This window comes from Halichoerus grypus, chromosome 6 (assembly GCF_964656455.1).
Source record: "Halichoerus grypus chromosome 6, mHalGry1.hap1.1, whole genome shotgun sequence".
NCBI classification, from domain to species: Eukaryota; Metazoa; Chordata; class Mammalia; order Carnivora; family Phocidae; genus Halichoerus; species Halichoerus grypus.
In genome coordinates this window covers 95889251-95915591 of record NC_135717.1, presented here as the reverse complement: position 1 = coordinate 95915591, position 26341 = coordinate 95889251, and the positions used below count along the sequence as shown (strand labels likewise).

Genomic DNA, 26341 nt, shown 5'->3' with positions numbered 1-26341 from the left:
GAGTAGGAGAAAATAAAATCAGCAGTGGAAAAGCCAGAAAGGTGGGAGAAAAACCAGGATGAGATACAAAGGAAATTAAGGTAGAAGAGGTTCCTTTTTTCTTCCAGCAATGCCTGGCCTATAAGGTCAGATTCTGAACGGGACAGATGCACCAGTCCTGACAGAGGAAAAGAGCTTCCTGTATTTCTGGGCCTGAATGACTTGCTTCTTGCCAGAATTGAATTCTTTTTACAGTGGAAATAGATGTCAATGTTTCACAGGAAGTGGTTAGTGCTTATTAGGTAAAAGTCCACATTTATGAGATAAAGCTCCATTCTTGGAATTTACCCAGATAGGAGAGTGCTTTGTGGTGGCTATAAAATTGTAGCGGTAGCAAATTTTGTATATAAAATTACCATGACCTCAGAGGTAACTGCAAATGATTTACTCCAAACCAATGTACAATCTTTGCAACATATGAATTTCTTTGGAGATCTCTATTTGTATGGAGTGGCCACTATATGTACACATACCTAAAGTACAAGCAGATGCCTTCCGCCAGGTACTTAGTGGCTTGTTTCTCATGCTGACTATATGGTCAGCGTTTAAAGGAAATCAGGAATCTTTGGTAAATCCCTGCTATAGCAACAAGACAGTTTTCATCAAGTTTGTGAAATGTAATTTTATTAATTAATAGAAGGGCATGTCTTACCAGACACAATGTCCCCAAATAAATAAAATCTCAGCATCATTAAAAGCACACAAACACACAGTTTAACAGGGTACAATACAAAGTCAATTTAGATGATGTTCTTACTTGCATTTACTAAAAATCTGAGAAAGACTGTATTAATCTCTAAATAATTATCTTGCATAAAGAGAAAAGTAGAGCACAATTATTTCGTAGAAGGTTTTGGGAGTGACAATTTGAGAAGACTTTGATTTAAAATATATTAAGATACATCACAGGTCAAATCACACTCTCTGTAACATTACAACATGGAATTGTACTTAATCAAAAATAAAGGTGGCTGAAGAAGGCTGTATACTTTCTTTCCTAACATTACACTAATTTCTATTTTTGGCATGAGTTAATAACCTTTTCCATTAGTAGGAAAATGTGCTCTGCAAACTCTCGGAGGGCACCACGGCCACCATTACATTTGCAAATATATCCAACAGCCTTCTGGGCGGTGGAGCAGGCATCAGCAGGCACGCCACTTAGGCCCACTTTCTTCAAGCACTCCTCGTCAGACACTTCATTTCCTAGCAAGTAAAAGAAACACTGGGTGAGTATTTAAGGACACGAAACATACTCAGTTCTAATAACGCAAACAGCAACCAGTAAGTAATTCTGGTAGCTTCAGCAAGACCTCAAGCACTGCATATAAGAAGACCAAAGATTAGGTGGAACAAATATGTGAAAGTATTTACAAGTATAATTGAGGTCTAGGTTTTCCTTAAGCAACTCAGAATCAATTCTTATCAGTTAAAGAGGAGAAAGGATTATAATTTCTGATTGCCATGCGTATTAGATTTATGAGAAATTCTATCTATAAATTATGAATTATCTAAAATTTTTATTAAAAAAACATCCCAAGCACATGCAAGAACCCCAAGTTCATGTGGAATAATTATCAATGTTTTGGATCATTTATCAGTGTTTTTCTCTTTGCTCCACCCGTTAATTTTTTAGAGGGAGGGCTAGGAAGGAATTCCTAGACATCACGTTTTACCCCAAGACTCTTCAGCATCTACCTCTAACACATATCTCTCTCTAATAGATCAGTCTACTTTTTTAAAAAGTGAGACAGTATCATCAAACTAACAAAACCCACAATTCCTTAATATCATCTTGGGGCTCCCGGGTGGTTCGGTGGGTTAAGCGTCTGCCTTCGGCACAGGTCATGATCCCAGGGTCCTGGGATCAAGCCCCATGTCGGGCTCCCTACTCAGCTGGGAGTCTGCTTCTCCCTCTCCCGCTTGTGCTCTCTCTCACTCTTTCTCTCTCAAATAAATACATAAAAAATCTTAAAAGAAATATCACCTAGTAACTTAGTATGTGCTCAAATATCCCATTGTCTCAAATTTTCTCTTTGATCTGTTTGCTTCAGAAGCCAAAGTCCACATACTGCATTCTGTTGATCTATATTTTAAGTACTTTTAATCTGTAACAGTTCTCTTTGATTTGTACATCACTTATTTGTTGAAGAATTACCATCACACTGACAAAACTACACCCTTTCTCCACCTGCCCTGCTCTCCCCCTTTCTGTTTGGTGTTGATAGGATGAATTTCAGAAGCACCCAGTACCTCAGATTCTCCATTCTGAGTATAATTATTATTATACCATAGACCAACTACTACTAATAAAATGCTCATTAAAAAAAGAATTTGTTTTAAATCTGTTCCACATTTATCTAGTGAAAATTTTTAAATGATTAAATGTATTGAAATCTGAATTTTTTCACTGAAAGATGATGAAAATTCAAGTATTTAATTTGCATAATCTACCCCTGAAACTAAGCTGTATTTCATAAAATTTACCTATATAAGTGTTGGTATTTTTAAGGAATACATTTTCTTTTTCTTCTTCTTTTTTTTTAAGATTTTATTTATTTGACAGAGAGAGTGAGAGAGCACAAACAGGGGGAGTGGGAGAGGGAGAAGCAGGCTCCCCACTGAGCAGGGAGCCCAATGTGGGGCTTGATCCCAGGACCCTGGGATCATGACCTGAGCTGAAGGCAGATGCTTAACCATCTGAGCCACCCAGGTGCCCCAGGAAAACATTTTCATACATTTATGTGACCCATGCTAAATAGTGCTCTGATTTTAAATTAAAATTTGAAGTCTATTCTCTATTTTCTTGTTTTCTAGCCTCTGCTTTTTATAGTTTTTTTTTAATATTATGTAAGTAATGCATATTCTTGGTAGAAACATTTTTTTTAAAGTCAAGGCAAAAACCAAATCAATATCATCTTAATTACCACTATTTATGGATAATCACTGTATTTTGGCATATGCAATTACATAATTTTACCGATATAAGTGATACACACTATTATTACTACCTGCAGGCACTCTACCAGGTATTCTATATCATTTTCAATTTTCTTTCCAATAGCCTTATAAAATTTGATTTGTGTTTATACTATAAATAGGAAAACCAAGGCTTGGAGAAGCTCACTGAGGGTCGCACAGATACTTAGTATACCTGGAATTTGTTCCACTAAAACTGTTTTCTCCTTACAAAAACGGGATCATTTTCTATCAAGGGCTCTGTAGTATTCTTCACTGAATCTTTGCATGCAGTTCAAAGGCTAGTCCTGAAGTCTTCAGATGACCTGCTCCCAAAGCATTTCTGTGCTGCTTCTTTTGAGGCCCATATTACCCTTGTAACTACTTATTTCATGCATGGCTTAGGTTATATGTATTTTAATAACTTGTCATTAATATCTAATATGTAGACATCAGACTGCAAGCTCTGGCAGCAGTAAGTCCGAGCAACCAACCCCAAGCCTGCACATAGCATATCTGCTAAATGCCAACGTGACAACCTTGTGACATCTGACCCTGTCGATACAGATTACAGCACTGGCCTTCATGGTTGCAGAGCATTCCGTTTTGTGGGTATTCTATGTTTGCAGGATATTTAAGTGGGCTCTTTTTTTTTTTTTCCTCCATTATTAGCACATTTGTCCAATTTCCTTCCTGGAATTGGAACTTAAGAGTTAAAACTAGGGACATTTTAAGAAAGCAAACATCATCCAGAGTGTACTTCCTGTATGTGGGGAATCTGCTAAGTGCTTTACCCAGATTATCTCATTGCTTCCTCCAACAGACCTATGACACAGGTACTCTTGACATTTCCAGTTTACAGGGGAGGAAATGAAGGCTTACCTTACCAAAACTGACCAGTCAGGTGTGGTCTGACTCAAAAGCATGTGTCAGGAATCATTCTACTAGGATACAACTGATAGGTACTATCAAACTAACCTCCAGAAATTTAGTACCTTCCTCAGTAGTGTAGAGAGTTCCTATTTCTCTACAATTATGAAAATCTTGGGAATTTTCTTTTTTATTTCTCTATTTCTTAAAAAAAAAATCCTGGTCCACTTTATGATGGCTGAATAATAAGATACCAACCAAGATACGCCACTTCTTTCCAGCACAGGCCCATTTCTTTTCTCCACTCATCCAGAACTGCTAGCTTGTCTGGTACGTTGACTTCCATTTTGCAATCCAGTTTTAAGGAAGAGAGTGTCTGCTTTGAACAGGCCCTTTCTGAAATTAACCTCACCTTAAAAAATAAAAAAAGAAAAGAAAGAAAGGAAGGGCAAAATGAGAAAATAAACAAGTATTTCCTAATAAAAATAAAATAACACCTGGTAAATAATATGAGTCACAAATGAGTGGCCTTCTGAAGGACCAATTAAGTAAAATCACAGGTAAGATGATGAATCTTTACAACATTTTCTAATAGTCCAATAAAGGTAAAAGACACTGTTTTCTACAGTGGGAAGGATCCTATCTGCAGGTTAAAAAATACACATTGTCTGATACTAACCTAAGATTCTCCTATAATTCCATTTATCCAGAGGAAAGCCTACAACCTATCTCTTGTGCTGCTTAGGAACATATACTTAAGATTTCTAGGGAATTATAAGAAATTATCTTAGCTTTCATTTTTGAAAATATATTAAGTTACTTTGAATTAAAATTTTCAATAAGAATAAGCTACATCTTAGGAATCCACAAGGTATTTGTTTTTTTTTTTTCTAAATGCTGATACCTATTTTTTATGAAATTTTTCTTGTTGAACGATCCTATGGGAATTGCTAGATAGTTCCTATTTAAAAATAATGTGTTTCTACTTACTGAATAACCAAGAAATATTATGTGCTGATTGACAAATTCCTAATTTTATTCATCTAAGAGTAAAAGTATGACAATTTTCTAGGCATGTGAAGGCTAAATTTCAGACATTTTAATAGAGAATACTCAACATTTAAATCTCTTATTTCCCTCACATGTTCTTTGACCCTGAATCATCATCTTAAAAAACATCACTATATTCAGGGGGCACATACCTCAATACCACTTTTCTTTAATAAACTTATCCCAATAGCATCTTTTACATCATAAGATATTATTTCTTTTTGGTCTCCTGATATATAAATGTGGCCATTGGTGAGACATCCATCAATATTGCAAACCAAAAGTTTTATCTCCTTAAGCTTCTCTTTGCCAAAATAGCCATATCTAAAAGAAACCAAAATAGACCTCTGAGTACAAGTGCAATACTAATCACTCCCTCTCAAATGGCTAACACCAGTACACTTAATATTCCCACTCAGTTATCCAAACATTACCCTTCACATTTACATCACATATACACCTCAGCTTCCAGTGCGAGACCTTTGAGTAGAGTGGTCTAACCAGGCTATGTGTTTCTCAAGTTATTGAATAAGCCATCTATAGGCATATTTTATGTGTATGTCTTCCTCACATGAACAGACTAATTGCAAAGATCCTAAATGTTTGGAATATCAAAAATTAGTATCTAGAAAATGCCACATGTCAGGGTCCAGTGCAAAGGCTGTGCAAGTCTTCTTTTTACCTTAATACTCTTTGTTCTGCAATAGGCCAATCAATATCCACATCTATATCCACACTGTGCTCAGCTCGCATTTCGTAATATGCCATTTTTCCACCCTAAAGATGGTATAAATGCCATGAGTACTGTTTTTAACATTAATTCATAATACCAAAATGTTTATTATAATACAGAACAATGAATTCATTTCTACAATACTGAGAAAAATAAATAACCCGGTAAAATGAGTGACATTCAACAATTTTTTGAGGGAAAAGCTTTTTGTTTCCTACATATTCAAACCATACACCATAATATTTTTCCAATTCTATCTACATAGTACAAGCTTCCCATTTTTCTTCAAGTAGATTTCTATTTGAAGACTGAAAAAAGCAGAAATACACATCGTCCAATATTTTGACAAGGAAATTTTCTAGAAATCCCCTAATTGTATCCCCTTTTTCTGATAGTCTCTCCCCTCATCATCCAAAGCAGTATAAAGATTTTCAGAACTTATGTTCCAATTTGCAACTAAGTGGCAAGACAGGGGAGGAAAAATAACTGTATTATCTATTGTACAGAATTGTCGGGGTGCCTGGGTGGCTCAGTTGTTAAGCGTCTGCCTTCGGCTCAGGTCATGATCCCGGGGTCCTGGGATCGAGCCCCACACTGGGCTCCCTGCTCTGCGGGAAGCCTTCTTCTCCCTCTCCCACTCCCCCTGCTTGTGTTCCCTCTCTTGCTGTGTCTCTCTCTGTCCAATAAATAAATAAATAAAATCTTGAAAAAAATAAAGAATTGTTTTAGATCCCTGAACTACAGGTGGGAGTGGACAATAATTGTCTGGATCACATGTGAGCAAAGGGAGGGATAAGTTCCTGATCCTGGGGCCTGGGGGCAAAGGGGGAGACCTTTCCTATGACTGTGATAATTTGAACGTCAAAATCATTTACTGGAAAATTTCATTTTTTAGAATTGTCAGTCTCTTCATAAATCTTATGATGAGATACTTCATTGTTCTCCACACTTTAGGAAAGCATCCAATAACAGTCGCCTTAGCAAAGAGTTTGGAAAGGGCGCTATCTATGTGTGTCAAACCTAATTTTCCCGAATACTCGAACTTAACTAAACAGTCTACAGTTTGCCGATATACTGCCAGAAGATTGTTAAAAATCCTTTTACCTCACAGCATGAGTCACATTAGAATTTTTACTATAGCAAGTAGAGGGGTTTTTTTAAATGCTGATTTTGAGTAACAATAAGGATCTGAATCCAAATCCCAACAGTACCACTTACTACCCTGAGCCAATTACTTCCTTTTTTCAAAGCAGCCATCCCCTCCTCTATAAAACTGGGCCAGGAATGTCTACTTTTTTTTTTTTTTAAAGCTTTATTGAGATATACTTCACATATTATAAAATTTACCCATTTAGAGTGCAATCCAGTGGCTTTTAGTATATTCACAGAGTTTTGCGACCATTACCACAATCCAATTTTAGAAAATTTTCACCAAAATAAACTCCATACCCAGTAGCAATCACCCCCTCCCCCTGTCCGTAGGCAACCACTAATCCACTTCCTGTCTCTATAGATCTCCTATTCTGAAGATTTCATTAAAATGGAACATGCCATAAATGGTCCTTTGTGACGGACTCTTTCACTTAGCACGATGTTTTCAAGGTTCCTCCATGTTGTAGCATGTATCACTACCAGGAATGTCTACTTTATTCCACTGCTATGCAGATGACATGATATAACCTATGTAAAAGTGTTTTGTACAGTCCTTGGTACATAGTAAGGGCTGAATAAATAACTGCTATTAACTAAAAGGAACAAATAGTTTATGATGTAACCATGTAGGCTCTAAAGATGTGAGAGACATCCACCCCCTTATTTTAAAATGAGAGCAATGAGATTCAGAACAGATAAAATGTATATTCAAAGCCACATAGTTAGAGATAGAGAACTATATCCTGGCTTTCCTGACACCCAGCTTGGTGATCTTCCACATCCACGATGTTTTTTTGTCTCTCTTTAAAAGCAATCGATTTTTATTCAACTGTACAACCACAACCTGACAGTAAGAAACCATAGATTAAAAACAGAATTTGGAATGGAATAAAATGAAAATCAGGACATGTATACAACATTCAATATCTGATTCATTTCCTAGTTGTAGCAGAATTCCTTGCTTATTCACTGAATGGATTCCAAAGATTAGTTTATTGTAAGCCTACAGGATAAGTGCCTCAGATGATAAATCTTATCAGTTATTGCCTTTCTTCTAGAAACTGATACTTTCCTTTATGAACTGTACCATGTCTTCCTCAGAACTGAGCTATACATATAAAAAGGTTTAAAAGATTTTTGCAAAATGAAGGCACAAACCTGTAAATAACCCATCTCTATCAAATGTCTTTTAGCAAAATAAAATGAGCCATTTTCATATAATTCTCCATCCCAGTCTTGTCGACGAGGTCGTTTAGCTGGATTCAAATTCAGAGGCTCAGTCACTTCACGAACTAAAAGCAAAAAGCTATAGTAAGTCTATGTTGCTTTGAATACTGAGTATTCATTTAGTAATTTTCAAAAATAAACTGAAACTGTAAAATATTTTTCCATCTCAATAAATAAATGGATTTTTAAAGGAACAAAATCTCTAATGATGCTGATGATTTATCTTTGTTAATATTTATTAATTGTTTAATAATTATTATCTTATCATAGAAAAATAAAGTATTTTACAGAGGAATTCTGAATAATTGAAGTTTTAAGGCATTTTTAAAAATACAAGGTTCTGGAAGGACATCAAGGCAACCTTAAGGCAGCTTCAAAAGGACTGAACTCGTCATAAAATATCCTTATTTGTATATTTTAATATATTTCTCATTATTTGCTTCTATAGAAATACAATGTATGTGTTTATACAATGTGGTTGAGAAATTACTTTCATAGAATTATTACAGAAAACTGAAGATTTCCTCATTAAATTATTGAGACTTTTATATTGATAAAAATGTTTGTATATTACATATTCTTACCAGTAATTTAAAAATATACTAAGCATAATAATAAATAATATTTACTTATTAGTATCCTTGGTAATGAAGGCTCAGCAACATCAACGTTAGTGATTATAACATGATGTAACAAACGAAGCCCTCAGTACTGGTAAATAGGGATCCTCTTGCCTTTTCACTGTTTTTTCCCCAAAACTGTGTTTATGGATGTGTACTGACATGCATGCATGATTCTGTGTGTGTACGTGTGTGTGTGTTTAAAGTTGGTGATTGTTCAGAATCTTTTTGATTCTACTTTTGGCTGTCACTTATGTGAGTAATGGCTTCTAGAAATAACTTCTATTTACTTCCCTAACTAAACCATCCTCTTTTCAGTCCTAGTCCATCAGTGTTTGATATAATCTAGGAAAAATACTCAGCAAATATACATTGAATAGCCACATATGGTGTAGTTTTACAGGCACGGGATACATAGCAGTGAATACGACTCTCTACTTTCGTGTAGTGTGCAATCTAGTGGTGGAGATAGGCAATAAACAAACTCATTCAAGTGGTACTTTGAAGGAAGAAAAGGAATGAGAGGAGCAAGTCTTTCCTAAGTGAACAAGGATCAGTGGCTGCTTCTCTCTGGGGATATTTGCTGCATCTGAGGAAGAAGGGAAAGAAGGATCAAACCTGGCATAAGCAGAGGGACTCTGCTGGGGTAAAGAGAAACCAGAAGAGTTTGTAATGGCCCTGTGGACTAGAATCACAGATTGGCTTCTATAAGAGCCCAAACACAGAGCTAGTTCTTGCCACCCAATTATTCCCCTGCAGGACGTTTGCTGAGTGTGCTGTGGCACAAGAAGCTAGGGATGGGCTGGAAGGCAGGGAGAGATCATTACAGTTTTCTGGTGCTTAAATCCCAAAGTCCTGTTAGCCTGGGGTTATCAGCAATACATACAAGATCCATCTCCTGGCAAGACACCTGCACTAAGAGGTAAAGTGAAACTAAAGCTCAAACCCAGCACAACTCCTAACTGGATCAAAGTGACTGGCTCCCAATCCTATCTTTCTGAGAGAAGAAGGAGTATGACCTCCCTGGAGGAAAATAATATATACAGACCCTTGAACAATGCAGGGGCTGGGGTGCCAACCCCCCACATGGTCAAAAATCTACATATAACTTTTGATTCCCCCAAAGCTTAACTACAAAGAGCTTACTGTTGACCAGAAGCCTTACCAATAACATAGTCAATTAACACATATTTTGTATATTACATGTATTGTGTTGTTGCAATAAAATAAGCTAGAGAAAAGAAAGTGCTGTTAAGAAAATCGTAAGGATGAGAAAATACATTTACAGTACTGTGCTGTATTTACTGAAAAACACTGTGTATGAGTGGACCCGTGCAGCTCAAACCCGTGTTGTTCAAGGGTCAACTGTACTCCAATCTCTATGTCAGGAATGTGACAAAATACGAGTCATTATGAAGAAACAGAAATACATTACCCATAACTAGAGAAAAACAGTTGTAGAAACAGAACTATAAATGACCCAGATGTCAGAACCCGCAATTGAGGATTTTCAACTAACTATCATAAATATGTTAAAGATATTATAGGAAAAGATTTAAAAAGCTGGAGAATTTCAACAGAGAACAGAATCTCTAAAAAATAGCTACAATACACATTCCAGAATGGAAAACACATATATCTGAAATAATTCACTGGACAGCATTTATAGTGCACTGGACAAGTCAGAAGAAATGATCAATGAACTCAAATATGTCAACAGAAATTACTCAACATGAAGCACAGAGAGAAAAATCAACAAACAATACAGAACAGACTGTGAGAGACATGTGGACCCCATAAAATTGTTTAAGATACACTTAAATCTGAGTCCCAGAAAGAGAGGAGAGAGAAAATGTGGCAGAAGAAATATTTGGAGATAATGGCACAGATTTTTTGCAAACTAATGACAGATATCAACCTAGAGATATGAGAAGTTCAGAGAATTCTAAATAGGATAAACACAAAAAAACCCACAGCAATACAAATTGGAGTCAACTATGAAAAATTAAGATAAAGGGAAAAATCTTAAAAGCAGCCTGAGGGAAAAAAGGCATTATATTTAGAGAAACAATGATCAGAATAATAAGCTGATTTCTTTTAAGAAACAACGGATGGCAGAAAATAATGAAATGACATGTTAATGATGGATCTTCAAAAGAGTAACATCTTAAAGACGCAATCTTAAAATGCTGAAAGAAAGAAAAGGCAAACCAAGATTTTATATTCAATGAAAATGCCCTTTAAAAATAAGGGTGAATTATAGACATTTTTAGATGGACAAAAGCTGAGAGGAGCTGTTACTAATAGATGTACACTGTAAGACAGAAGCACATGTAAGTGGTAAGAAATGAAGACTAACAAAAAAAGGTAAACATGCAGGTGAAGATAAATGACTATTTTAAAATAACTTAAAGTACCATTAACTGTTTAAAATAAAGAGAACATGGGGCGCCTGGGTGGCTGTTGGTTAAGCAACTGCCTTCGGCTCAGGTCATGATCCCAGAGTCCTGGGATCCAGTCCCACATCAGGTTCCCGGTTCAGCGGGGAGCCTGCTTCTCCCTCTGACCCTCTCCCCTCTCATGCTGTTTCTCTGTCTCTCTCTCTCTTTCTCTCAAATAAATAAATAAATAAAATCTTAAATAAATAAATAAATAAATAAATAAATAGAACAACAATGTATCTTGGGTCATAATATATACAGAAATAGATTACGTGACAACAACAGTACAAAAGGCAGGGGCTAAATAGAAATTTACTATTGTTAGCTTCTTAATTATTTGTGAAAATACAAATTCAGGTAGACTATAACAAACTAAGGTGCAAAGTGTAATCTCTAGAGCAGTGCTGTCGAATAGAAATATAATGTGAGCCGCATATATAATTTTAAATTTTCTAATGGCTACAGTTTTAAAAAAGTAAAAGGAAGTGAAATTAATTGTAATAATAGATTTTATTTAGCCCTATGTATCTAAGATGTTTTTTAACATGTAATAAATATAAGAATTATTAATGAGATATTGCATATACTTCTTTCATACTAATCTCAGAAATCCAATATGTATTTTACACTTAATGCATATCTCAATTTGGACTAACTACATTTCGAGTGCTAACAGTGCTAGAGGCTACTATATTAGATGGTAAGGTTCTAGTGTGGCGACAAAAAAATACAAAAAGTTATACAATATAAAATGGAATAATTTTTCAAGTACTGATTAATCCAGTAGCACTTTTAGTGATTTTATAAACAGGGACATAAGAATAGACTCACAAGAAATACCACTCTGGGTTAGAGCCATTGTTCGTCAATAGCATTTTGTTTCATAGTGGTTCTAAGAAAATATACGACAAGACAAAGCTCTTGTCTCTAACGTTCACTTCTCGATATTAAAAGATATTTATTCAAACATTTCTAATTTTCTTAAAATTCCTTATGGATCTAATTTTTATGGCTTTGTCATCTATTTAACATACATATTTTTTGAGCTTCTTGAACTTCAATCATATAGTCAATATTCAGTTTAACACTGGGCTTCCTTGATTTGCTTCAAAAATTTGTTTTTAAGCTTTAATAGAGCCTTCCTAGAAACTATTTCCTCAGAAATCGGAATTTCTGAGACTTGGTAATTAAGTTCAAAGTTAAAATATATAGCTTAACACAGAACCTGGCACAGAGAAGACAATAAATATTGACTGAATGAAATCAATCTGTAAATGTATTTACTGATATATTTCATTGGTTTGTGTAACATTCATATTTTGAGATTGAAGAATCTTATTTTCAGCCCTTCTTTATCCTCTTACTTGCTCTTTTTTGCGCTGTCTCCAGTTTCATTGCATCTTCCTTACTGTCTCCTTTAAATCACACATTTGTTAGAGACAACTAAGCCAGCTGCCCTATTATTCAACAAATGTCAGAGCACCTAACAGAAATCAAACTGCCTTTCCTTACGTATGTTACAACATTTACCTATTTGTTGGTCATCCTATTCTTTTTGTTTTAAATTTTATTTTATCACGTTATGTTAGTCACCATACAGTACATCATTAGTTTTTGATGTAGTGTTCCATGATTCATTGTTTGCATATAACACCCAGTGCTCCATTCAATATGGGTCATCCTATTCTTTATTCAATATTTTACTAGTTTAGAAATCAGGCTCCTGCTAAATACTGTGGAAGTCTTCTTACATCAGAGTTACATATTTTGGGAAGCAATTCCACAATTCATTCTTGAGGTCCTCCAGAACTTTTTGGTAGACTTCTATCCCCATGATCCCCTAGTATGATTTATATGGAGTTTACCAAGCAAGTCTGGAACAAACATAAAATATTTCACATCTAGAAAAATGACATGCCTGCCTCAGAAGGCAAATAGAATGTTAAAATGTCCACCTGTAAAAAATAAAGCCGGGAATTTGGTCTGTCCTGTCTAAATAATCACAAGACTTAGAACTGATTTTAATGACATTACCTACTACAGTTAATAATCACGTGTTGCTCCCTTCATTCTTAAAGAATAGTTACATATGAAAAGGCTGATTCTCCATAAAAGCTAAAATCAAGACTGATATATAACAGATTACCTCCTTTCTGAATTTCACTCCATCGAAACTGATGGCGTCGCACAACAGAGAAAACAGAATCATATCCTTCCTCTCGAATCATTTCTGCAACTTTTTGAAGGTCAGTTGGATGTAAACATGGAGAAGTTGCTTGAATATTTCCTACAATGTCAACCTCTTAAAAAAACAAAACAAATGAAAAGGACATCAAAGTTCTTTGCAAGGAATACAAAGATCTTAAATTCAAATGTGAAAACAAGTCTTATGAAATAATAAGTTGGAAATTACATAAAATTTTGAATAAACTATCAAATGCATACCATTGTGATAATTAAGAAATTCTATGATGGCATCTAGTGAGGTAGAGCTGTCTTTTGAAACTTCAGAACTTCTTCGATGAACTTGGGCACCAAATTGTTTGGCCACATTCTCAATTTCATCATGGTCTGTTGAAACCCATACACTGTATAGATATTAAGAAATAAATATAACAAGCCAAATCATTCAAAGAAACCAGTAAAGATAAAAAGGAGCTCTGCAACCCCAAAATACAACTTACTGATGTTAGGATAGTTTTTATATCATCAAAAAAAATTACAGATCTAATGTAATATAAAATTTAAAGAACTGTATTTGTATATAAACTATACTGTGTCTGAATAAAAATACAGTACCAGATACCGTATTTGTTTACATATAAAAATACTTGTATTTGTATTGTCTTATGTCTTACATTATTTATATAATATTATTTATGTAGCCCTAGATATAGTTTTATAAAATTAGAAAAAATGACACTTGGTATTTTTAAGGCTACTGGTATATTAAGTAAAATAGTAGTGCTAGAAGTTCAAATCTAAAGGATATAAAGAAGATCCTGCTTCTTATTCCCGTTCAAATCCAAATTACTGTGTGAAGAATTTTAATATACTTGCTAAGGAAAAAAATGGATTTGTATTAGTCAGACCATGAAGCTGACAGAATTTCAAGCTTAGAAGCGACGAAATGCCTAGATCTGGGCTCAAAATAATCAGGTAATCCAACTCTCTTGTTTGCCAATAATGGGTATATTATAAATATATGAACACAGAATTGATGGAGGTATAGCCATTGACAACAATTACAGACATGGAGAACATGACTTGATGGACTCTGGGAAGTTTAACTTGACTGCACCTTCCACCACATCTTACATGGTTCACCATTTAGACTTTCTAAGATGATGACTATGAGTAAAATGCTACTTTGGGGAAGTGTACTAGTCTCTACTGAAGTTAAGTTTCCTGGACCTTTACAAGTTCCCTTTGCTAGAAACAAAAGCTGTGACTATTCCTCAAGCCACAATGTTTTATTAGTGATATTACACAAAGACAGTTTAATGACTTACACTCTTTGGCATATGCATTTTTTTTTTTTTATCGTCTTCATTCAACATCTACTGGGGGTAAGAGGAACTGCATGTTTCAGATGTCTATGCTCAGTTGCCAAGAGTGAAAAGAAAGTGAGAAACTAAAGAAACATTTTTTTTTTTGGAGACAGAAGATTACTGAATACCAAAAAAATTTCTAACATCTCCAGATTTTACTTATTAATTTCCGTTCTTCCCTTTAATATTTGCAGAAGGAGGATTTAAATCTAAAGTCAATAATCCCCCTAAATTTTTTTTTTTTTTAAAGCTTAGTAAACAAGACGAGCCATTGGCTAGGGATCAGATGTCTCACATTTACTGTCACTCTGGGCAAGGCAGAACACAGAAGCCCCTATTTTCCCCCATCTTGAAATCTGAACTATTTGGGGGCAGATTTTCTACTGGAGAAATGTCATAGTCAAAGGTACATAACAAAGTGAAGTACCAACGAAAACCTAGTTTTAAAAATGAGAAGGTGAAGGCAGGATGGTTAAGATGGTAAATACAGTAAAAAGTGAACTGTAAAAGCAAAAGAAATGGTCTTTTGACATCTAATTTATGTCACTAATTGAAATAAATTACTGATGTCGTTTACTTTATTATCCTGATTTTCTGTAATGAAAATTCAATACCACAGGATTCGGTGATATATTTGAAATGCTTAAAAGGTAAATAAAAAATAACAGAGCTTTTGGAAGAGGTTTGCTTTTCTTCTTTCCTCCCTTTTATCATTCATTCATTTCTTCATTCATGAAATGTTTACTGAGTGCCTATTATGTTTCAGGTCCTACTTTGGACACTGGAGATATGCAGTCCATTTTCTTGAGAAACTTTCAGTTCTTAGCCTATTGGTAGAGACAGAGGTCAACATAGTACTGTAATACTATAAACCATCAAGGAAAGAGAGGTAAGGAAGCAATGCCTAACTTCTCTACAATGCTTTATTTTTACAAAGTATTTTTATAGTGCCTGCTACATAACATGCTCAATCTATATGTGTTAATAAATGAAACATTAAATGGTTAACAGCATGGGATCTGAAGGAATGGGTTCAAATCCTAGCTCCATCACATGTTAGCTATGTATGACCTTAGGCAAGATCCATCATCTCCCTAGGCCTCAATTTTTAGTAAAGTGCATGTGATTTAAAAATAAAAAATACAGGTGATAATAATAGTAATTACCTCATACCATTGTTATAAGGATTAAATACAAACCACAACACACAATAAACATTTAATACATGTTAGTGATTCAAAATAATAAAATAGGAATGGTAATAAAGGAGCACATACATGGTCTCATTTAATCCTCACAGACTCTGTTGGAAGGAAAACTGCTGCTTTCAGAACTTCAAAGGTCCAAATGTCTAATTTATATGTATGAAAATAGCATCCCATATGTAGACTTAAAATACAATGAACATCATTTATTAAAGGGGCTATGTAAGCAGATGGTTTTCCTTTGGCTTAGAGGAATGAGAAGAGGGAGGGCAAAAAGAAAGAATGAGCAAGTGAATAAACAGGCCTAATAAAATGTAAAATCAAGTACAGAGTAAATGTCAAAGCCTAATGCTAATGGCTTTAGCCTCAAATGAAGTCATATTCCATCTAACAGGATGAACAGGAATATCAACCCTGATGCCTGTGAATATTATTTCAAATCATAAAGTGCCATTTTAAGGATAACACAGCATAGGCTTATCATTAATCATAAATCCACACCCTACAAATGAAACTGAAGTTCGTGGTTTTTTTTTCTCCACAAGTGTGTTAGGCAACATTTACAAAATCAATTTGTTCTGAGGTTTACTAACAGCACTGAACCACTGTTGCAATCAAGCTCTTACAAACTCACCTCTAACAATAACTTTTTACTAAATGAAAAAAATTGTCTTAGCATTTTTCTCAACTGCTAACTATCCAAAGTAGTATGCAAAGTTAGCAACTTGGAAGTATTGTTAGCTTTGACTCTGAGCAGGCCAGAAAAATCGGTCTCAACGAATAAATCATGGTTTTGAACAAAATAATCTCCAAAGCATCTTCTAGCCCTGAAACACACAATCGGGTAGCGCAATTTTCTTCAATTCCTTCGTAGGGTAAATATTTATCAAAGAAAGAAAGTAGGAAGATGAGGGGCAGCAAGGTTGCTCCAAACATGGACTGTAGCTTCAGAATAAATCAATTAAATCCAAATCAACACATTTTAATTCAGGTTCCAATACATTAAGCATACCAAGGTAAGTAAGAGTACCTGCTCACAAGAACCTCTTCAACCCAGTAGAGCAAGGGTCATCCCAGGCTATATCTGGCTCACAGCCTGCCTGTTTTCATAAATAAACTTTTAATGGAATACAGCTATGCTCATTCACATATGTATTGTTATGGCTACTTTCACAACATACAACAGAGCTAAGCAACAGAGACCATTTGGCTTGCAAAGTCTAAAATATCTAGTATTTGGCCCTTTACAGAAAAGTTGGTGGGCCCCTGAAATAGAGAGTAAAGACACAATTCCATTAACTCTTCAAGGTCAAAGCATGTTAGCATTAGGAAGAATTCTGAAGATAATTACAACTTTCCCATTTTACAAGTAAGGAAACTGTGGCCCATGGAAGAGATGAAGATTGTAAAAAACCTTCAATATGAGGGGAGAATGTCAAGGAGAGATCACATGCTATATGGCAGACACACTCTAAGGGCTGTATATATACTACCTCACTTAATCTCCTCAGCAAGCCTATGAGGTGGACATTTAAGTCCATTCTGCAGATGAGGAAACTGAGGCACAGATGTTAAGTGATTTACCCAAAGTTGCAGTTAACATGTGGTGAAGCTAGAAATTCAGATCCACAGTTTGACTCCGGGGTCTGTGACCTTACCTCGCTACACAGTGCATGCACTAAAAGAAGGTCTGAACACTGCTGCTCTGTGCGGAAAACAAAGGCACAGTTACTTGTCACAGAGGGGATCAGCAAAAACTTCACCGAGGAAGTGGTGCTAGTCCCTTTTATTACCTTTTTAGTCGAACTTTCCAGATCCTTAGAAAGGATGCCACATAGCAAACAACTATGCAAACTAAACAGAGGAAAATCACTTCATTACACAATATTCTAAGTTTGAGAAGGCAGAGTCAGACCGATTATGCTCATTTTGCTGGTAAGGAAAATACTGGTTTTATTTCTTCCAATTACTATTATTAGTATAGGAACAGATACCATAGATGGCTTGAAGTATAAAATATCATTCCAACTGTCAAGATGCTTATACTCTAGTCTAGATGTATTAAATAAAACTGGTACAGAAAACGTTCTCAGGAATCATTTATTCGTTCATGGATTTTGTACAAATGCATTTTAATAAATGGAAGCAGGAAAATCACTGCTTAATATATAACATATATTTTCCAATCATTTCGTAGCAAAATCTCCTATGTCTGCAATAAGGCTATTTGTTGGGTTTTGACTCTCAGCATCTACTCCCATTTGGTAATCATATTCCAATTTTTCTCTTGATGGAACTGTCACATGGTGCTTCAGGGGGTGTTCCATCACCAGCTCCAAGAGCGGAAGAGGCAGCTAAACTGTACCAATACAAGCACTGGGGACCCAAAGAGACTCTTTTGGTTACACTTAAACCTGGAAGGAGTAAAATAAAGGGGTAAACCAAGCTGGATACTAAAGCAGAAAGAGCAGCTTTGATTTGTTAACTATGGCAGTAGGGAAAACAATCCAGCAGAAACTGAACTCAAATTCCCCAAAACAAAGGCTGGAGACTTCTTAAAGGCTAGAGTATGTTAAAGGAAAAGGTACTGAGAGGGTGATAGAGAGGGTTAGTCCACGTGACTAGGCCATCTGGGTTTGTTAACTGGTGCTTATCCGGAGGAGAAACACACTTCTAACTTTATGATGGGTGGCAAGGTGCAAGTTGAAGCAATTAGGCCCTTAATTCTCCCACAGGGACTGGGAAGGAATGAGAGTTATCTACTAGGATGTTTGCATTTCAAAGAGACAGTTTTGGGTGGTATATTTACATTCCAAAGGATGGAGAAGGGGTTCATAATTATAAGCTTTCAAAAATAGTTGTTCTGAGAGGGGGTTTAGAGGCGATCTGCCTGTCACCAGGTGGTCCCTAAAACAAACAGTAAATTCTCCTGGCAGCACTGACCTTTCTCAGCCATTTTAAGGGGGGCTAGGATCATCCTAGAAGCATGGCCTTACGCTGCTGGAAACCATACTAGAGTTTGGACAAGTCGTTATGTGCTGAGAGTTTTGCAGTTCTCAGCACAATCACCTGACACCATAAAGGGAAAGCCTGTCTAGAAGAACCAAGAAATGGAGGATTCTGGTGACAGAGGGCACCATTCCCTTACCCTGCTTTATTTTTCTTGAAAATACTTATCACCACCAAATAGAGTATACACTGTTTGTATATTGCCAGTCCCTAGCTCCATGAGACTAGGGACTGACTCTTGCTACTGCTATCACCTCTGGTTAAGGACACAGTACAGTGCCAGTCACATAGTAGATGGTCAATAAATATTTGCTGAATGAATGAATCATTTTAGCCTCTGAATCTCATTGTATCTGAACAAGCCTTACCCTTCTTTGTTAAGCCAGGCTTAAAGGGCTTTCCTGACATGCAACCAAACAAAGAGTTGTAAATGAGTTTTGTTCTTAATTTACTGTGAAAGTGATTTTTGATCTCTACTTCATTTCACAAAAATGGTATATCACTGCTGCCTGGATGCACCTTCTTCCAGTCTTTTTTTCCCCCCCAGTGTGCACTCTTTGTAAAGGTGAAAAAATGTCCAAAAGTTTGTAAGCCCCAAAAGGACAAGAACCATGTCATTTCATCTTGATGTTTCCTTGGATGTGTATGGCAGAAATTAGGGCCAGTAAATGTTTACTGAATTGAACCAAATTCCCAAGGCTTTCCCTATCTGTCCTTTGCACACTTCCTATTACATTGCTACATTAGTGTTATCTTCTGGGTGCCCACCCCTATTTAACTCGCTCCACCCAGGGCTTCCTTTGGATTAAAACATTAAGAAAATTAGTAAATTCGTACTTTTGGAGTGTCTTTCTTTAAACAAGACTAGTTAAATGAAAATCATAAACCCATATATTAATGTGGGCAATTAATATGCTCCAAAACAATCATCTCTTTAAGAACCAAAACCCAAACATCAAAAAGTTAAAATAATTTACTTTCCACAGTAACAAATTCAAGCATAATTAGGGTGAAGTTACTATGTGTAAACTCATTCCGGGCACAAAATTCTCTCTCTCTTCTTTAATGAATGACATCAGCTTGTCACCCCTGCCCAAAATGGCATATGGCAATGTCTCTGAATGATGCACAATTAAAACTGTCTTTAGGGCAGACGAGGTTCCAAAGATATAATAAAACCATTTATAAGCATATCATAAAACAGCCTGCTGTACGTTTCCTCACTATCTCTTACCTATGTACAAAGGTAGGTAGTTTTCTAGATTGTGCTGACTCACAGGCAGATAGCTTGGAGTATTTTTCAAAGGTCAGAAAGGGATCTCCAAGCTGAGCCTGAAACTAGAAAGCCTTGACACCTCACTCCATTCATGAATCTGATGCCTCCCCTAATCGATCGGCACCAAGTGGTTATCACAGGGTAAGCAACAGGGGAGCCCTAACTGGCCTCTGTCTACAAGAGTTCACATATTGCCACAGACATTTCACAGGGGGTGGCCTCCTTTACTTTAACCTGTGAGGTCAACCCGGGCGGCAGAGACGGCTGAAAGGGGGGAAATCTCCCCTTTTACGGATGGCATTCTCAAGGGCAGGGACAGAAACTGTCCCAGGTCAAGACTATTAACAGCTACGGAACAAGGAAGAAGCTAGAGCACTTCCCCCCCGCGCTCTCAACCGGGGCCCAGACACCCCGGATCTTGCACACCCCTTCCAAGAGCAATTGCCCTGGGAGCCCCAGCCCTTCCAGCGGCCCGGCTCCCGGTTCCGACCCCCCACCCAGGCCGCGCCGCCCACTCTCGCACATGCGCACCTCTGGAAGACCCCCGAGTCCAGGGCCGCACGCAGGACCCAGCCAATAAGCGGGACCCCCGCCAGGTGCTTAATGTTCTTCAGGGGGATGCCCTTGCTGCCGCCCCGGGCCAGAATTAGAGCCGCCAGGTGCGGGGGCTTCTCCACACCTCGGCCCTGGCCTCCGCGGGAGTTGCGCTGCAGCTTCGGCGGTCGGCCCCGGGAGGGCCGCCCCCGCGGGTTGGAGACGGAGGTGGCGGCCCCCTTCTCCACCGAGTCCATCTTCCTCCCACGCCTTCTCCCCAGCTTCTCCACATCCGGGAGCTCTTCTCTCGCCACCTCAGCTCGGCGCCGCCCGATCTCCCCGCCCGACCACTCGCGGAGGTGGCTGTTCCTGGCCCTGGCTCCGCCTCCTCCACGGTCCGCCCCTCAACGAGGCACGCCGGGAAATGTAGTCCGCGGCCGTCTCGCCTGGGTCCAGTAGGCCAAGTAGGCTCTGGCAGAGAGACCCCAAACCCACGTCAAGCGGTGAGAGTCCAGGGTTAACTGGAAAGAAGTGCAGCTTCTGGGGGGAAGGGGTTGATATTATACGGAGATTTCTAAACTAGGCAACGTAGATTATAGATTTTTTGGTAAAGAACTTCTCCACTTAAGAAATGTAGTGGGTTTCCCACTGCACACTCAAATGCACCCTAACACGAATCAATCTTATATTTAAAATGATAATTGTATATTTTTCTGCTATGTTCCTGACTCTTTATTCCCAAGAGGTTACCTCATTCAAATGTCCTACAGGCACTTTCCACTCAACATTAAAAATACCCAACTCTCCATATGGGCTCAAACTGCTCCTACATTTGCCTTTTCTATCAAGATTACCGAACATCTAGCATCGAAAACTTGGAAGTCAACCTTGACTATTCCCTTACAGTGTAGTAATCACCTATTCTTATTTTTTTGTTGTTGTTCTTGTTATTTTGTTTTATTTGCTATAAATCTCTTCCTTTTAGAAATTGTTACCTCTATCATCTGGTGGAGCTTTCACTCACATCCTCTGCATTGCAGAGGTGGGTGTGTGACCCAAGCTGGTGGATATAGTATCTCATCTTCCTGAACAGAGCTGTGGTCTAAGGACAGGCATGTGACCAAGCAGAGCCCATTGGAATCCTTCCCAGAGACTCTGGGGAAGAAAGGATCTTTCTCTTGCTCAGTTTTTGGGTACTAAGAACACTATAAATCTGACTCCTCAGGGCAGGATGAGGGAGGGGGGATGAGGGGTTTGCTGTTCTGAAATGGGCTGGGAGACTGAAAAAAAGCTGTGCCAAGACATGCAGGGAGAAGAGAGAAAGAGCCCTGATGGTATCATTTAAACCTCTTGATCCACCAAGAAGCCTAAAGGCATGTATACACATGCACACACAATCTCTTTTTTATAGATTTTTGGGAAAGTGTCTCTGACCTAACACATATTTTGTCTTTCACCACTTTTGCAAGCCTGTATCTAGAAATAGAGAGGCTCCTTGTCTGGTAGAGACTAACACACCCAGAAGGCATGGGACGTGGCATTGCTGTTTCTTTTCAAGGAGGGTAAAAAGGCCTTTATGCTTCTCAGGTTTTGGCCCTTTTGGGGGCCCTTCACATCCCTTTGCCTGTGAGGTAGCTGATGGACCAACCCTTGCTGGGACTGGTTCGGGGAGAAGGTGCTGCGCTGACAGATATGGGAAAGGACAGCTGTAAACAGATATCAGTGCAGACCTGGAGATGGGAGATATGCTCCAAGAACCATTCCAGAGCTCTAGGCCAAGTGGTCAGTTTGTGCCCCCCACCCCCTCACTGGCTCTTTGAATAGAACGCTTGCTGTTACTGTGCTTCAGAGACACCAACACTGATTTTTTTTTTTTGGTAACCACGTGAGAAGGACATCTACTGCTTCTTACACACCAAAACTCTTTTTTCCTCTCTACCTCAGTAACAACCTTAGTTCCCACTAATAATACAGTTGCCATTCTCCACAGTAATTCCCTAGAGACCCATAAAGCCTACTGGGCCACCAACACCTCGGTAGATTGACTCCAGTGGCACACGGGTGTCCTTCAAGCCGGGGACAGAACAAATGCCACCAGTGTAACTTATCAATAGTGATTTGCGTAAATGCTGTGAGATCGTGGACTGCTCCAGGAGAGGGACTGTTCCTTCTTTGTAATCGCATCTAGAACAATGTGTGGGTCAGAGTATGTGTCCAGTAAATGTCAGTGAGTTGCATTTCATATTACTTTTCCAGTCTCTGCCCACACATACTTTTGTTTATAGTTGCAATCCTATGATAATAAAGCATTTTGTATTCTTTGTATTGTTACAGTACAATTTTGTTTCAGCTTGAGAACTGGCTGATTTCAATCTGGAGAGAGAAGGAGACAGAGAGAGAGAGAGAGAGAGAGAGGATGGTAGTAAAAGTGGAAAATAATTCATCTAGTTCCAAATATGGCACATGGAATTTTGATAAATATTCTTACAGTAAAATTAGAATATGCTTATTTAATGTATTTTTCTTCTGTGTAATCAATGGGCATAAAGTTTCAGTTAAGCAAGATGAGTAAACTCTAGGGATCCGCTGTACAACATTGTACCTATAGTCAACAATAATGTATCACACACTTAAAATTTTAAGGCAATACACCTCATGTTAAGTGTTCTTATCACAATAACTTTTTTTCTTTTTTAAAGAGAAAGAATGATTGTGCCAGGAAAAAACAAATGTTAGCTTGTCTTTGGATTAGTTTGGAGGAATAAAAATAAACCACCCTCAAAGCAAATATTCAGATTCATCCTTCCTTTAGAGATGAGTGTGAAGTGTTACTGCCAAATAATAATTCGTTCATATTTATAGTGAAAGAATATATTTCCATATTAATTCTTATTTTATGCTTCTGTATATGAACACACTCAATGCACAGTAGAGTCCTTTCATTCATTCACTTGTTCCCGTTCATTGCATTCCATAAGCCAGGTGCTGTGGTACACGCTAGGAATACCAAACAGAGATGACCAAGATGCGGAGCTTAGAATTCTGAAGGGAAGACAGGCAAACTCTGTGGAGTGTGGTTTGTGTAGTGACGGAAGTGCATGTGCTGAGGTAGGCCAGTACAGGGAGAAGTATTTAGGTGAGAATAAGATCTCTGTTTGCTGTGATAACTTCGAAATACTCTTGGGGCACCTGGGTGGCTCAGTCGTTAAGCGTCTGCCTTCGGCTCGGCTCATGATCCCAGGGTGCTGGGATCGAGCCCCACGTCGGGCTCCCTGCTCCGCGGGAAGCCTGCTTCTCCCTCTCCCACTCCCCCTGCTCGTGTTCCCTCTTTTGCTGTCTCTCTGTCAAATAAATAAATAAAATCTTAAAAAAAAAAAAAACAAAGAAATACTCTTTAAAGTGTAAGAATGTTCTAGGCCGAGGGAACAGCATTGTGGGAGGCACAGAGGAATGAAACAGCATGATAAATGGGACACTTGAAGTAGGTCACTATAACTGGGGCACATGATACTTGTTGGTTAGTGGCAAACCATGAGAATAGAGAGGAACAGTGGACCAGATTACAGCACAGAAAGGTATTATGGGCCAAGCTTTGCCAAAGAAGTTACAGAGAGCAGGGATATGACATAATTGACTTCATTCATTCTTTCAACAAATCATTATTGCATGACTTTTGTGCATCAGGTAATTTTCTGGCACTGGAAAAATACATTGAAGATGATGAAAAGTGCTCAATATCTGAATATATCTCAAAAGTACAACTAACAGGATTTGCTGACAGACAGCAGGATGTTTGGTCTGACCCTTAGCAGAAGGGAGCTGCTATTAACTGAGATGCAAAAGACTACAAAAGAACAAGTTTAGGGGACAAAACTAGGCATTCTGTTTTGACATGTCATATATGAAACACATATCAGACATTCAAGAGATATAAAAGTGGGCTATTGAGTATATGGCCTGAAGTTCACAGGAGAGGTCTAGGAGATAAGTATAACTTTGGAGTCATCATCATACAGAAATATACAAAGCAGTAATACTAGATGACATATAGCAGGTGATGGTGGATAGAAAAGAGAAGGAACTAGGGGGACCAGAGGAGATCAGTTAAAATGAAAAGTTGGTGGAAAAGAAGTCCAAAGACTGAGCCTGGAAGACCTCTACCATGTAGGAGTTCAGGACATGAAAAGGAGACAGCAAAAGAGACAGAATGGCCAAAATTGAGAAGGGAAACCAGTGTGGAAGCCCGAAGTCTAAATGAATAAAAATGTCAGAGGAGGAAAAAGTGGTCAATTGTACCAAATGCTCTGATGGCCATATAAACAGAGACTGTTCTGTTTAGCAATGTGGCGTCATTAGTAATGTTAAGGACAGCAGGCCCACTGGCTTGGTGGTGGCAAACCCCTGACTGGATTGGATGAAAGAGGGAATGGGAGAAGGGGAGGTGGAGATTGTGAGTCTAGGCAACTAAAGAGATTTGGCCTAAGGACAAAAGAGGAAAGGGAGAGTGGTGGAAAGGTTAAACAGAGCCAAAAGAGGCTTTTATTTCTTAGATTAAGAGGTGGGAAATAATAGCATCTTTGCATGGTGAACAAGGTGAGTTGGAAAAGGAAAAACTATTGATGCAGAAGAAAGAGGGAAGACTTGTTACCTTTCCTTTAGTAGACCACAGGAAATGTGATCTAATTCCGGGTGGCAGGACTGGCTTTGGCTAGCAACAGAACAGAAGATGAACTTCATGGGCACATGTTCAGGTGTGTGGCTTAATGTGGTCCCCAAACCAGACAAGATATCATAAGAAAATACAGACCAGTATGCCATATGAATATGGACACAAAAGTCTTCAACAAAACATCAGTGGATCAGTTTTCTGTGGCTGCTGTAATAAATTACTAACCCGGTGGCTTAAACCAACAGAAATTGATTCTCTCACAGTTCTGGAGGCCAGACATCTGAAGTCAGTATCTCTGGGCTAAAATCATGGTGTCAACAGGACAAGGCTCCCTCTGGAGGCTCTAGGGGAAAAAACCATTCTTGTTTTTTCTAGTGTCTGAAGGCAGCTTGAATTCTTTTTTTTTTTTTTTTAAATAAAGAGTTCTGTTTATTGTTCTTCTTTTTCTTTTTTACATAGGAATGAAAAACTTCTTTATGTCGGGGTGCCTGGGTGGCTCAGTCGTTAAGCGTCTGCTCAGGTCATGATCCTAGGGTCCTGGGATGGAGCCCCGCATCAGGCTCCCTGCTCAGTGGCGAGCCTGCTTCTCCCTCTCCCACTCCCCCTGTTTGTGTTCCTTCTCTTGCTGTCTCTCTCTGTCAAATAAATAAATAAAATCTTAAAAAAAAACTTCTTTATGTCAAAATATACTACTATACACAAAACAGGAGAAACTAGGAAAAAATGTTTGCTAACGTGTAATACACAAAGTTAACATTCTTTTTTTTAAGTTTATTTATTTATGTATTTGTTTATTATTTATTGTTTTTTGGGGGGGGGTGTTTCTATTCCAAAAGGAAGGAACAGCTTTACTTGAGGACTTTGTGACCAAGCCCTGCCATTGACAATCCAAATGTTTGCCCTAATAACTTGTATCCATTAATCAAAAAGTAAAGCCTATTTCGTGGGATTGGGTGGCAGCTTGAATTCTTTGGCTTGTGGCTGCATCACTCCAAACTCTGCCTCCA

At 37.8% G+C, this 26341-nt stretch overlaps 1 protein-coding gene and 1 long non-coding RNA gene across 2 annotated transcripts; one reads left to right on the top strand and one right to left on the bottom strand.

Annotated features, from left to right (window-relative positions):
• Positions 1 to 646: 646 nt before the first annotated feature.
• On the bottom strand, positions 647 to 21034 carry CMAS (cytidine monophosphate N-acetylneuraminic acid synthetase). The gene is made up of 8 exons (XM_036119222.2): positions 20663 to 21034; positions 13536 to 13678; positions 13237 to 13392; positions 7961 to 8094; positions 5600 to 5694; positions 5070 to 5241; positions 4126 to 4279; positions 647 to 1245 (listed from the first exon to the last, which is right to left on the bottom strand). The coding sequence occupies exons 1-8, from the start codon at positions 20920 to 20922 to the stop codon at positions 1055 to 1057; spliced, it is 1305 nt and encodes a 434-aa protein (XP_035975115.2). The 5' UTR covers positions 20923 to 21034; the 3' UTR covers positions 647 to 1054.
• A 35-nt stretch (positions 21035 to 21069) lies between these two features.
• Positions 21070 to 25977, top strand: LOC144382352 (uncharacterized). Its single transcript, XR_013449108.1, has 3 exons — positions 21070 to 21168; positions 21651 to 21777; positions 25794 to 25977. It is a non-coding gene; the product is annotated as an uncharacterized LOC144382352 (long non-coding RNA).
• Positions 25978 to 26341: the final 364 nt, after the last annotated feature.